Consider the following 13,249-nt stretch of genomic DNA (forward strand, 5'->3'; position numbering starts at 1 on the left):
CACAAGCATAGAAGAGAGCGTTGGGTTGCTTTTTGGTCGACCAAGAAATTAAGTTGGAACCCAAAAAATAGACGAAACCAAGAGGTAGTCGGCCGATTTGCGGGCAACCCACCCCACTCTGCGTCGAGTAAGCAACAAGCTTTAAAGGGTCGTGAGCTATAATCCATAACCAAGAGATCCTTTAAGGTAACGAAGGACTTCGTTTCTGCAACTAAATGTAAGTCATGAGCTCATGAATCAAGGTGGTGAACAACAAAGGCAATGTCGAGGGTCTTGTGAGCGTCAAATCTAGTACCAAGAAGAATCCGCATCCGAAGAGGTCTCCACTCAACGATGATAATTGGGTACCAAGAGGTGTGGAGCATTTACAATCTAACATTTTGAGAGCAAGTCAAGTGTGTATTTAGTTTGGGAAAGATGAAGACCATTAGCGTCCACGAGTAGTGCAAATCACCGAGATCTTTAATCTCAAAAGCCCCTTTGCAATAAAAGATTGTAATTGTTGAGTAGAATTGCTGTTAACACGATATCATCCATATAGAGAAGAAAAATCATTACTGAGGAACCATTATGATACGTGAACATTGAGGAGTCAGCAGTGCTTTAAACAAAGCCATAAGAGATCAGAAAATACCTTAGGCGTTGAAACCAAGCACGGGGAGCTTGTTTGAGGCCATAAATTGCCTTGTGTAATTTGCAAACATAATGAGGACGTCTGGGATCAACAAAGCCGGGAGGTTGTGTCATATAAACTTCTTCAGAGAGGGTACCATGCAGAAACGCATTCTTGACATCGAGTTGGCGAAGTGGCCAAGAAGAAGAGACAGCCAAGCTTAAAACAGTGTGAATGGTTGTTGGTTTAACAACCGGACTAAATGTTTCGTCATAATTAATTCCTGGCTGTTGGTAAAATCCCTTGGCGACAAGGCGACAAGACGAGCTTTAAGACGTTCAATGGTACCATTAGATCGCCATTTAATTTTGAAAACCCATTTTGACGGGACTTTGTGCTGACTTATAATCAATCATAAAACTCATCTTCTTTTACCATAAAAACTCAATTCTCTTACACTTCAAAAATCACGTTTTTGACTCCATTAACACTCCTTCAAACTTCAACAGCACTCTCAGGTACTCCAACACACCCACTACAACTAACCCTCAGTCAACCAAACCCAAAACAACCAAAACAACACTCCACCAACCGAAACAAGTACTCACCTGCACCTAAAACAATAGACCTAACGATTTTTGGGCTCGAGCCGTCATAACAGTCACTTCAGAGTGCCAACAGTTCTATAATGTTTGCCATGTCGTAGGCTTAAAAAAAAATAATAATAATTAAGGGATGGAGTTAGGATTCAGGGGATGGAGTTAGGATTCGTCCTGCTCTTGATACCATAAACAATTGGCTTCCTTTCTTTTATTCATTCATCACTTATATAGAGTTGTTTACATGTGTATGAGATCCTAAAACTTAGTAAGCTCTGTACAAGATAACTACTGAGAATACATCTATAATATATCTATGATATCCAAGATACTGCTGAGGATATATCTAGCTTATCCAGACATAGAAGGTTCGTCAATACACTCAAGTTTAAATTTTAATGTTACCGGTGATTAGCGAAAAAAAAAAAGAAAAAAAAGAGTCAGTCCAGATATCTCAGTTTTACTTATTTTACTTTTCATGAAACCAATTAGAAGGCCATTACCATTATCTGTCTCTTCTACAAAAACTCAACAACTTCTGCAACTTTTGCAATTCTTCTATTGTTTTTTAGTTTTTTTTTTGTTATCACAGGAAGAAAATCATTGAAACAATGAAGCTCATTTTCTTTAATTGACAACTAATTGTGATTCATTATCATTTCCCACAATATATTTAGTTTCTTTGAAACCATAACATCTTTAAAATTAAAATATAACCATCATTATAATTTGGAAGTCAATAAAGAGTGATAGTAAGGTGTTGTGAGAGAAAGAATAGTGAGAGTGGTTGGCTGGTTGCGTGGTGCTGTGATGGTAAATTGGTAATAGGAGCGGAGTGAGCAAGAGAGAGAAGGAGAAGAAATGGACAACTCTGTTTGGCGAACAATTAAAGTGCCCTATTGACAGTGGTAGCATTGTAATTTTCCTGTTATCATGCAATAAAGTGCTCTCACTCTGTTGGTACTTGGTAGGTAAGCTAGCAAGGAAATTATCACGTTTATCTCTTGTCCGATTCTTTAATGGGGTCCTTCTTTAAATTACGCAACTATTCTCTGCAGTCATTGGAATAGATACGTGAATTATTGGTGTTTGAGACAAAGGTGGGTGGTGGGACGTGGGATATAGTTTTTTTGTTTTCAAAAGATGCTGGAATCGTGGGATAAAATAACTGAGAAAGTCAGTGAACTACTTTTGCAAATTCAGATAACAACGAACCTGAGACTTATCATTTGAAAATTGGTGTTTGAGACAAAGATCGGATGGGTAGTGGGGTATAGTTACTGAGAAAGTTAGTGGACTAGCTAGCTACTTTTGCAAATAGAGATAGCAACGAACCTGATAAGCCTTGCCATTGCATTTGCAAATTGTGCGTCTTCTCTTTCTGTTGTTTTTCTTCGATCTCATTGTGATATTCATTACCTGATCACTTATCACTATGACTGCTGCAGTGATCTCCGTTGTGTTGGAACAATTGCGTTGGATCCTCCAAACAGAGGTGAATCTATTGGCGGGTGTACGTAAAGAAAGTGAAAAACTCGCTGATACATTCACTCTTATCCGAGGAGTGCTTGAGGATGCAGAGGAAAAGGAAGTCAAGAACGCAGCAGTGAAGGCTTGGTTAGAACAACTCACACGCATCTCCTATGATGCTGATGATGTATTGGACGATTGGAAAACCGAAATTCTCAGCTCACTGATCCATGATGATGACGATGGTCTTGTCAGTGAGAAGGTTTGGTCCTGCTTGTTTTCTCTATTTTCTTGTTTAAAAAGTGATAATAATGTACACAATGATTTTGGCAGTAAGATGATTGACATAAACGAAAGACTAGGAACTGTCAAAGATATAGCTCTACTTAATCTTACTGAAAGGCAAAGTCGTGAAGAACCTCGACCAGTAACGAGCTCTTTTGTTGATGATTCTGAGATATATGGTCGTGTTGATGATGTATATAGTATAGTAAGCATGTTACTAAATGAGACTAGTCATCATGATTCACATGTCCCACTCATCTCCATAGTTGGTACAGCGGGTTTCGGCAAGACGACACTAGTGCAAGTAATCCTAAAAGATAGGCAAGTGACGAACAACTTTGAAAAGTTGATGTGGGTTTGTGTCTCGAAGCCTTTTGATCTTGAAAGGGTGGCCAAATCCATTATTCAACAAGCTACTGGTGATGTCCCTAGTACTGTAGCGTGGCAAGATCTGCATGAACGGTTGTCTGAATCCGTACAAAGAAAGAAGTTCCTTCTTGTGCTAGATGACGTATGGACCTATGATCCAGAGATTTGGAGAAAGTTGAAGGTCTCACTTAAAGGTGGTGCATATGGAAGCAGAATAATAATTACTACTCGAGATGAGAACATTGCAAGGAGGATGACCTCCACCTATATCCATAGGCTTGGGCAATTGTCTGATGAAGAGTGTTGGTCATTCTTTAAACATATAGCTCTCAGGGAAAGACAAGACAATCACAAAAAGTTGGAAGAAATTGGAAAAAAAATTGCCTGGAAATGTAAGGGTGTTCCTCTAGCGGTAAAGATTATCGCAAGTCTTATGTCCCTTAAAGAATCCGTACTAGAATGGGAAGATGTACATACAAGTGACATATGGGATGTAATGTCGGAAGATGAGCATGGTTTTTTACCTTCTATTTTATTAAGTTATTATGCATTGCCTTCACATTTGAAGCGGTGTTTTTCTTATTGTGTTGTCTTTCGACAAGATGCAGAAATAGATAAAGATGAATTGATCAAGCTTTGGATGGCGCAAGGTTTTTTTAGCTATGATAACTCTAAAGATCTAGAGAAAATTGGTACATGGTATTTCAATGATCTCGCGATGCGCTCTTTGTTCCAAGAGTTTAAAAAAGACAGTGAAGGTAACGTCATTGGTTGCAAGATGCATGACCTTGTGCATGATTTTGCCCGGCATCTTGCGAAGAGTGAATCCTCTATTTTTATGAATAATGATAGAGAAGTTGGTAGCATCAAGTTGCGTCATTTTGGTGCAACAAAAGGGCTGGATACTAGTGCACGTCTTAAATCATTTATATATCAGCTGAAATGCCTTCGGGTATTGAACTTAAGTGAAACTTCTCTTGAAGAACTTCCAGATGAGGTGGACAGATTGTTACACTTGAGACTCCTCGACTTGTCTAACACGAAGATGAATAAGTTACCTGAAACAATATGTAATCTATTTAATTTACAGACGTTGAAGCTAGTTTGGTGTTCTTCTCTCAGGAAACTACCTGAAGGAATTGGGAAATTACGTAATCTCAGACATCTTGAACTTGCAGGAGTTTTTAATTTGAGTTATTTCCCGCAGGGTCTGGAGCGATTGAACTGCCTTAGAACATTAAGTAAAGTCATACTGGGTAGTAGTGGTGGAAAAGGATGCCAGATTGGGGAATTAAAACTTCTAAACCATATCCAAGGAGCACTAAGAATAGAGGGATTGGAACAAGCGGCAGACTCAAAACGGGCAGAACTAAAGAACAAAGAAAAGCTCCGGTCCTTGGCTCTGTTGTTTTCTGAAGAAAGACAAGATGAAAACAGAAAAAGGATAGAGAGTGTCTTGGATGGACTTCAGCCGCATACAAACTTGGCAAAGTTGTTTATAGAAGGTTACGAAGGGAATAATTTTCCGTCGTGGTTGTCTAGCAATACAGCTTTACCCAATCTGGTGAACCTGGAACTGAGTTGCTGCAATCAGTGCTTCGAATTGCCTGGTTTTGGGAGACTGCAAAACCTTCAATGCCTTTATTTATGGAAGTTGGGCTCAGTGAAACGCATCGGATGCGAGTTTTATGGACTGGGAAGTACTGTTGGTACTTCTACTGGTGATGAAGATTCAGTACAATCGGTAGTATTGTTCCCGAAATTACATACGCTTGAGATTTTGCATATGGAAGAGTGCGAGGAGTGGCATCTGCCCTTCCGAAGAGGCGTGGAGATTTTTCCAAAGCTTCGCACATTGACTGTGGATAATTTGATGAAATTGAAAATGTTACCACCAGGTCTCGGAAAGTTAAAAACTCTAGAAGAAGTATCTCTAGATAGTATGAAATTTCGGGGCCCTGAACTTTTGGAATTATTACCAAGAACACTGATAATGTTACTTTCTGTGCTCAAGGAGAAGGTGGAGAATCAACAACTCCAGTTGCTGTGTTCTCAGTATTGAAGAAACTTACGTTGTACAACATGCCGGAGTGGGGGGATGAAATACAAAGAGATGAAGAAGAAGGTTTCGTCATGCCCTGTCTTCGGGAATTGGAGATCTCTCGTTGCCCCAAGGTGAAGGTGCTGCCGCACTACTTGTTTTCTCCCGCACTCAGAAGTCTATTGATACGTAATTGCCCACAACTGACGGGGAGGCAACCTTGCCTTCCTCCCCTCCTTGAAGAGCTGGAATTAGGGCAGGATACAGGTATTCTTTCAAATACAATATTGCCGCTAATAAGTGGTATTAGTTCCCCCGATCACAATGACACCACCAACAACGAAAATGACTACCCAAATCTTCACTCTTTCTCCATCTCTGATTCTAGGCAGTCGTCACTTCCCCAAGGCTTCAACCAACTCACTGCAATTCAAAAATTGGACTTTAGATTTTGTGAATTCCTTGACTTCACACCAGAGGATTTGAAGCATCTCCCCATGCTTCAAGAACTGAAAATTTTTCAGTGTCCAATTCTGGAACGACATCATCCCCAAATAACCGATTTGAAGAGTGCAGGACTTGAAGAGTGTCCAATTCTTTAAGAGTGCAGGATTTGAAGCATCTCCCCATGCTTCAAGTACTAAAAGTTGAGGATTGTCCAATTCTGGATGAATGCTGCAGAAAAAGAGAAAGCTGGACCACCTATTCCCACATTCCAAAGATCGTCCTTAATCGCCGCGACTTCATCCCAGAATAACCGATTGATCTGTAAGCCAGTGACTTGTCTTCTACAATATGTAAGACACCATCTACAACCTGCCTTAATTTTCCTCTGTTTCTTTTTATTTAATGCAGGTATATTAGTGTATAATGAGTATTTATATCTCTATTATCTTTTGGATGACGCAGATGATTTTGAAGACATTTTGTGCAGTCTTAGGAATCTTAGCTTTTGTGTTAGGGCTCTGTGGTGTGTACGGTGATGGAGATTTCAAGTGGCACTATGGGTACGTCTTTATATACTTACATTAATGTTTCGCATGGGACAACGGATGCCTGAAAGACTTTCCTTGATAGTCACCGGTGAAATTCAATGAATATTACCATTTAATTTACTGAACTAGTTCTCTGCTGTTAAACAAAAGGCGGGCAGTGATCCCAGGAAAACCAAAAGTGGGCACAGTACATGTGCAGGGTATATTGCCTGATCCTAAATCTTGTCCAATTTGTTCCACCTGTTCATTTGTGTTTCATATGAGCCCTGTAGTTTGTCCACCTGTGTCTGTCTTTCATTTTCTAGTTCTTGATAGTCATTTTAAACCAGAATCTGCATCAAATGTCTCCTGCAGGTTCCCAGTATTGAACTCTAGTCAGATGGAAACTTATGTTGAGGCCCCTGGAACAAGTGTCACCAGTGTTCAGGATATTGTTATTGGAGGTGGTGGACATGTGAACTCCCTCCCTCTCTCTGTCTCTCCATCCCCACAGCTATAAGTTTGTTCTAGTCAAATCAGAAGGTTCTTCCTTTAACAAGTTGTCAAGGATGACGCACTGACTATAAACCAAGCAATAGAACCTGTGGAAAAGGGTGTTGTCACTAAGATACAGGAAAAGATCCGTCACATCACAGTCGACTCTAGGACAAAGAAAAGCATTTAGAAGAACAAGTTGAGCAAAATGTTATTGGAGTTGGATCTCCTGTGGACTGTGGTTGATGAAGAAAAGGTAGTTGCTAATTATGAAACTGAGAGATGACATGATCACATGAATAATGATGTCAAATTTGGTGAAGAAAAATGTTCCGGCTGACCTTCCGGGGATGGTTTATTTTTTCATTTGTTATAGTTAGCCACTTAATAGGAGCAGGCGAGCAGTTTATATTTGTTTGAAACTTTTAGCTTGTACTTATTATATACTAGTGAATGCCCGTGCCAGTCAGCACTCTAGACACATTGCTTTTGAATAACACCCCAAGAGACCATCTCTATGGTAGCATTGGATCGATGATATAACCATTTCCAACAGTTTTATACTTCATAATCATTTCATACGCATACTCAAGTGAGCTTAATTATTGCAATTATATGCATTTCATTTCTCACAAACCAACTCATTACATATACCCTTACACATTCATTAATTCAATACATATCAGAATAAGAATGATAAAAATAAAGGGAGAGTCTTCAATTAAGAGCATCATCATTTATTTTTTAAAAAAAATAAAAAAATCCAGCAGAGTCTCTTTTGTATTTTCAACATTTCAAAAACCTAAATCCTGTCATAACCTGAAAATCAAACAATACAATTCTCATAGATCAACCATACCAAAATATATAACTTCATATTTATACATAACACAAATTACTTCTAAAACTAAAAGACAACTCATTAAACATTAAAGAAGACTTTGCATAATTTTTCACCTAGGGATAATTATAGTAAGGAAAGAGAAAAATAAAATAAAATAAATATTCCACGCTTACTGATCGAGTTTCTCATTTCTCTCATTCTCCCCGCTATGCATACTGTTCACACCATTCTGCTACCATATGGATAAATGCACCATGGAGCAAAGACTACAATCATGTCACTAAAAAAATTATGGCAATTTAACTTTGTACCTGCAAACAAACCACATACACATTATTTTTTTAGACTTGATACATTTAGCATATTGTTTACAAAAGAGATGGTTCTCAAAATAAAATAATCTATATTCTTATTTTTAAGTATCCACGCTATCATAAAAAAAAAACCTATCATAAAAACTTACATAGCATATATATGGATACAACATATTCTTTAATTTCTAAACCAATAAAAGTAACATTCTTTAATTTCTCACTCGTCTTTTCTCATTGGTATCGATGTTCTTAAAGAAGAATTTCTGGGTATACGACATTTGTAGTACAATTTCTTGCATTAGGTGGAAGAAAAATGGATATTCTTTTTGAAGAAGTACATCTGGACATGGCCACATAGAGTTGCCCATGATTGAAAATCGGTGTCCTCAAATCAATGCCAACATATTTCACTGACTGACCTTGCGACTTATTAATTGTCATGGCATAAGCTAGTCAAACAGGGAATTGTCGCCTTGATAGTTTGAAAGGCAACTCTAAATTTGAGGGAGCCAGAGATATTCTTGGGATGAGTATCGGATTTCCAGCTTTCTCTCCAGTCAAAATTTTGGCTTGAAGGACTTTACTCGCACATTGAAGCACCATAAGTCGTGTCCCATTGCAAAGGCCATCTTTAGGTGCTATGTTCCGAAAGCAACATTATAGGGCATCCGTGTTTTTAACTTGAGATTGAAAGGTGGTAAACTAGAAGGGTCAAGGGAGTTGAGAAACTCAGTGGGATAGTGAGCCCCACTTGGATTATCAATATCATCTTCGATAATTTTATCTGCAACCAAATGCTCGAGCGCTTCACCAAGGAACAAATTCAGTGCAACCTCATTAATTGCACTCACATTATCATTACGGGCAGCAAGAATAGTACGATTAGTTAAGAAAGTTGGAGACGGTGTGTCCATAACATCCAATTGGGGATAGACAGAGAAGATGAGTTCTTGGATATTGGTACACTTGCGGATTCCATTCGGCAATTGTACGCATTCTTTGGGATTCGAACCAATCTAAATGAATCAAAGCAAAAAATGAATTCATTAGTTTCTAAAATAGTTCGTTTATATATGGAACTAATAGAGGAAAAACATTCTAATTAGAAGGCATTAATAGCACACCTCCAACAAAAAATCGGCGAATTCGACATTCTCAGACTCCGCCATTTCAAGCCGCATGTTCTGTACCAAGTGCAAAACTTTTAAATAACTCCAAAGGAAAGAGCGCCGTAGTGATGCACCATGGCCTAACGGTATAACAGGTAGTGTTTGTCGAAAATCACCACCAAGAACTGTAGTGATACCACCAAATATCTTCTTGTTTCCACAAATATCTTGAAGTGTTCTATCCACAACCTCAACACAGTTTCTATGTTGCATGGGCACCTCGTCCCAAACAATTAGTTTTGTTTCTTTAAATAGGTCAGCAAGGTCGGAATGTTTAGCAAAGCCGCAAAAAGTGGTATCCATCACATCAATTGGAATCTTAAATGTAGAATGAGCAGGTCCACCAGACAATAACAAATATGCAATTCCCGATGATGCCACCATGATAACAATAAGACCCATCTTTGCGGTGTGCTTTTGCAATTGTATTATACAAAAGTTTTTCCCTGTACCATCACCGCTCCATTCAAAAAAGAAAAGTTTGCCCTTGTCACCATATCTTGAATCGATCCCGTGATTGTAACCATGAAGTTGTTCGTCATTAAGACGACTCACATCAACTGCAGCCTTTTCTCCTATGCCTTCATGCTGAAGTTGGCGTTGCTCCCAAATGAACATATTGCCAACAATTTTGCTCCAATCCTCTTTTTTCTTTGGCATGGGTGGGAAATCTTCCAATGTCTTCCCAGATTCTAAAAGGATTTGTTCCACCAGATATAAGCCGTAATCTATTATTTGCTCATCAGTTGGATCTGGGATGCCATGTTTTGTTCGAAGCCAGTGTCCAAGGTCATCACATATACTCGATGCAAATTTGCTCCAAAGTAGATCTGGTCGACTGGTCGTAACGGATGACACTCTAAAAGAATTACACAAAACAACCTCCGTAGTTGATATCCAGTTTTCATCATCGCCGCCTCTTCTAGGCATTGTATCCACTCATCATCAGCTTCCAACAGCCCACGGGCAATACATGCTTCTTTGTATGTGTTGTACACGATATCACCGACTTTATAAAGATATGCAAAGGAGGTAGGCCTTTTTACAACAGTAAGTAGCAAGCGTAGATAAAACCTCTCCCGGCATTAGGGCTTGCAAAATACATCCTACCAATGGAAGGTCCCTGAGTCCTAGGAGTCCACTCTTGAGAGTCTTTGTGGGAAACATAGTGTCGTGGAAATTCTTGATAGGTATATGCTCGTGCATCTGGATCTTCATCACAACGTTTAAAGAAAGATGTCAGTGTTGAAGTTTGGTCTCTAGCTCGAGCAAGAATTGCATCCATAGGCTCTTTGCTATTGAAAATAACCCTATGCATACCTTCCAAATGAAGCGCCAATCGTTGGACACTTAGAAACTCTTTATGCATTGGATTCTGAAATAGATGTCATGCAGCTTCTGTTGGTCCAATGTACCTTGCATCGAGATATTGCTGAATCTCATCATTTGTTCCTGCTGCCACCACTGTTGCTTTGTCATAGCATTTGTAGATGTACTTGTTAATATATTTAATAGCTTGACACGATGCACAAACTTCAACATTGATATGGCAGTCAAACATTTCAGACAGATATGTATTATAGGGAACAACATCTCCATTATCAACTTTAACCATTTTATTCTTTCTCTTCACAAAATATTTCTTGCCAGTGTCACACCTTCGGTAAATAGAGTACCCTTTTTTATCCATAATTGTTTCCTCCACAAACTCTTTTGGATAGCCTTAATTTGGTGCATCGACCATTTTCCATACATGAAGCACTCGGATCTCGATCACCACAGGGGCCATGAACCATGCACTTATTCACTGTTTCAAACAATGCAGGGTGGGTGTCGAGGTCTGGGAATTCAGCACATACAAATTTATCCACTTGCTCACTGTTTCGAATCTTGTCATCATACGCGATAAATAAAAGGCAATGCATGTGTGGAAGACCGCGCTTTGAAATTCAATGGTATAAACATATGCAACCACCCGACCGAAGATATCATTCTTCAAGATTTCTTTCATTATTGCTTTTCGTTTCAGCTCGAATAACCGTGCAACTATTTCAGGCCGAAGTGTTGAAGTTTGGTGTTCCTTGAGCGCATCTTTAATGTCTTGCCAATTATGGTTTGCAGTCACCGTAAGAAAAATATCTGGGTGCTTATAGTGTCGGGTGATAGCCATTGAATTCTGAAAAATCTCGTACATATACCTTGGACTTCCAACATGCGAGGAAGGCAAAATGAACCGTTAGCCAATTTGATCAGGACTTAATCCCTCAAGTGCAACTGCAACATCTGTCAAGCACTTGTACACATCCGAACAGATGGTGTCTTGATTTAGTCTAATGTATCGTAGACGGTTCTGTTCATATGCAGCCCAAGCATCAACCAAAAATTCATGCAACAATTTACACCCCAGCAAAATGGATGAGTACTATGTGGGTCGTTCAAACAAACGGTAGGCGTAATACAATAATTAGGTGAGTCTTGCATTGCTTGGAGCATTTCTCTTGACGTCCCACAACTTTAAATCAGGTGACCAACCCAAATCCCCATAAGGAAACATAATAACATAATGCAAAGGCAAATAAGCGGGATGACATTCGCTTATCCGTTCCAACTCATGCCCTCCTCTCAAGCGAAGTACAATATCATGTATGACATCAACCTTACTCCCATCTCCAGGCAATATCACTGCGATCTCATCAGTTGTCGGAAGATTGTACCTTCGTCTATCCGAACGCGGATCATAGTGTAGATGGACCGGAACATTGTTATTCTCATAAGCATTTTCAGTTAAAACCTCAAATGCTTGCTTATAGATATCACAAAACTTGTGGGTCTGTGGAAGAGCTTCTTACGGTTTTTCAACACTTCCCTTGACAAATTCGGGTTGCGATTGTGGCGGTGATCCAAAGCAGCTAGGGGATCATAAATATAAAGTTGGGAAAACTTAGGTTCCATCCCCGGATCAGGCAACAATGAACCGATTTGGTGCCGCAACTCCCCATGGACAGTGAATGAGATTGGACCACTCCCATGTAACACACGATCGTTAAATTTGCAACCAAGACTGGTAAAGGCATTACACACATTGTATTGCCGAATCTGCTCACTGAATAATCTTGCACGTTTATTAGATCATTCGAATAAAGATTTAAGTGTCCGAGGCAGTGGAGAAAGAAGCAGTAGCTTAACTTTTCCTTGTAAACAGCAAGTTCCAAATAAAGGTCGGTTGCGCCTTGATTTCGATAACTGTTCATCTTTCCAATGAAAGGCTGAACAAAATGGACAAAGAACATCCATCTTTCCCAAAAAGTGACGGCGATTTGGAACTTGAAGTGCATGACCTCTATGAGGATTAAGAATTTCTTCTTCACTTTCGTCAAAACAGTCATATCATGATCACTGCAAAAATAGACCTATGATATATCACGCTTTACGGTATGTTGAAACCTAACATAAGAGTGAGAATTTAAGCACTTAACTTACATAGTGTTATCCTCACAACTTGCATTGTTACATCTTTTGTGACTGGAGGCTGGTTTTCTCTGTAAGAGATATCATACATTTATGAAGAGGGCTCAACTTCGTACGTTGACCTCGTCTTCTTAAAGGAATCTGCTATGTAATCAGACAACATCTTTTTCTCTCTGTCTCCGATTTTGTTGTGCTATAGTCATTTGATCGTGATCTAGAGGCACTTGCATTTCCCTTTCTCTTCGAAGACGTTGTGCAACATATCTCCGATTAGAAGGTGCAATAGATATTTGACTGGGAGGCACAACAGATAACATATTGAGAACCGCAATAAAACTTCAATTAGGTGGCACAACATATAGCCTAGTGAGAACTGCAGTGGATCTTCGATTAGAAAGGCACAACAGATAGCCTATTGGGAGCTGCAGTAAATTTTTGATTAGGAGGCACAACAGATAGTCTATTGGGAGCTGCATTAGATCTTCGATTAGGAAGCACAACCGATGAAGAAGGAGTAGATCTTCGATCATGAGGCACAATAGATGGAGAAGGAGTAGATCTCCGATTATAAAGCACATCAGATGGAGAATGAGTAGATCTTTGATTAT

The 13,249-nt window shown here is 39.2% G+C and overlaps 1 protein-coding gene across 5 annotated transcripts; it reads left to right on the forward strand.

The window, feature by feature from the left end:
- Positions 1-660: 660 nt before the first annotated feature.
- On the forward strand, positions 661-7,345 carry LOC147512492 (disease resistance protein RGA2-like). 5 transcript variants are annotated; one of them, XM_086595488.1, is made up of 5 exons: positions 661-1,580; positions 2,661-5,644; positions 5,766-6,174; positions 6,287-6,384; positions 6,727-6,866. In XM_086595488.1, the coding sequence occupies exons 1-2, from the start codon at positions 1,529-1,531 to the stop codon at positions 5,396-5,398; spliced, it is 2,790 nt and encodes a 929-aa protein (XP_086451614.1). In that variant the 5' UTR covers positions 661-1,528; the 3' UTR covers positions 5,399-5,644; positions 5,766-6,174; positions 6,287-6,384; positions 6,727-6,866. The 5 variants fall into 5 exon arrangements, with proteins under 5 accessions (XP_086451614.1, XP_086451617.1, XP_086451613.1 ...); XM_086595491.1 differs by adding an exon at positions 6,523-6,572 and having other exon boundaries at positions 2,661-6,174; positions 6,727-6,864; XM_086595487.1 differs by having other exon boundaries at positions 2,661-6,174; positions 6,727-7,345.
- The last annotated feature ends 5,904 nt before the right edge of the window (positions 7,346-13,249 follow it).

Source organism: Coptis chinensis, chromosome 3 (genome assembly GCF_015680905.1).
Source record: "Coptis chinensis isolate HL-2020 chromosome 3, ASM1568090v1, whole genome shotgun sequence".
NCBI lineage: Eukaryota > Viridiplantae > Streptophyta > Magnoliopsida > Ranunculales > Ranunculaceae > Coptis > Coptis chinensis.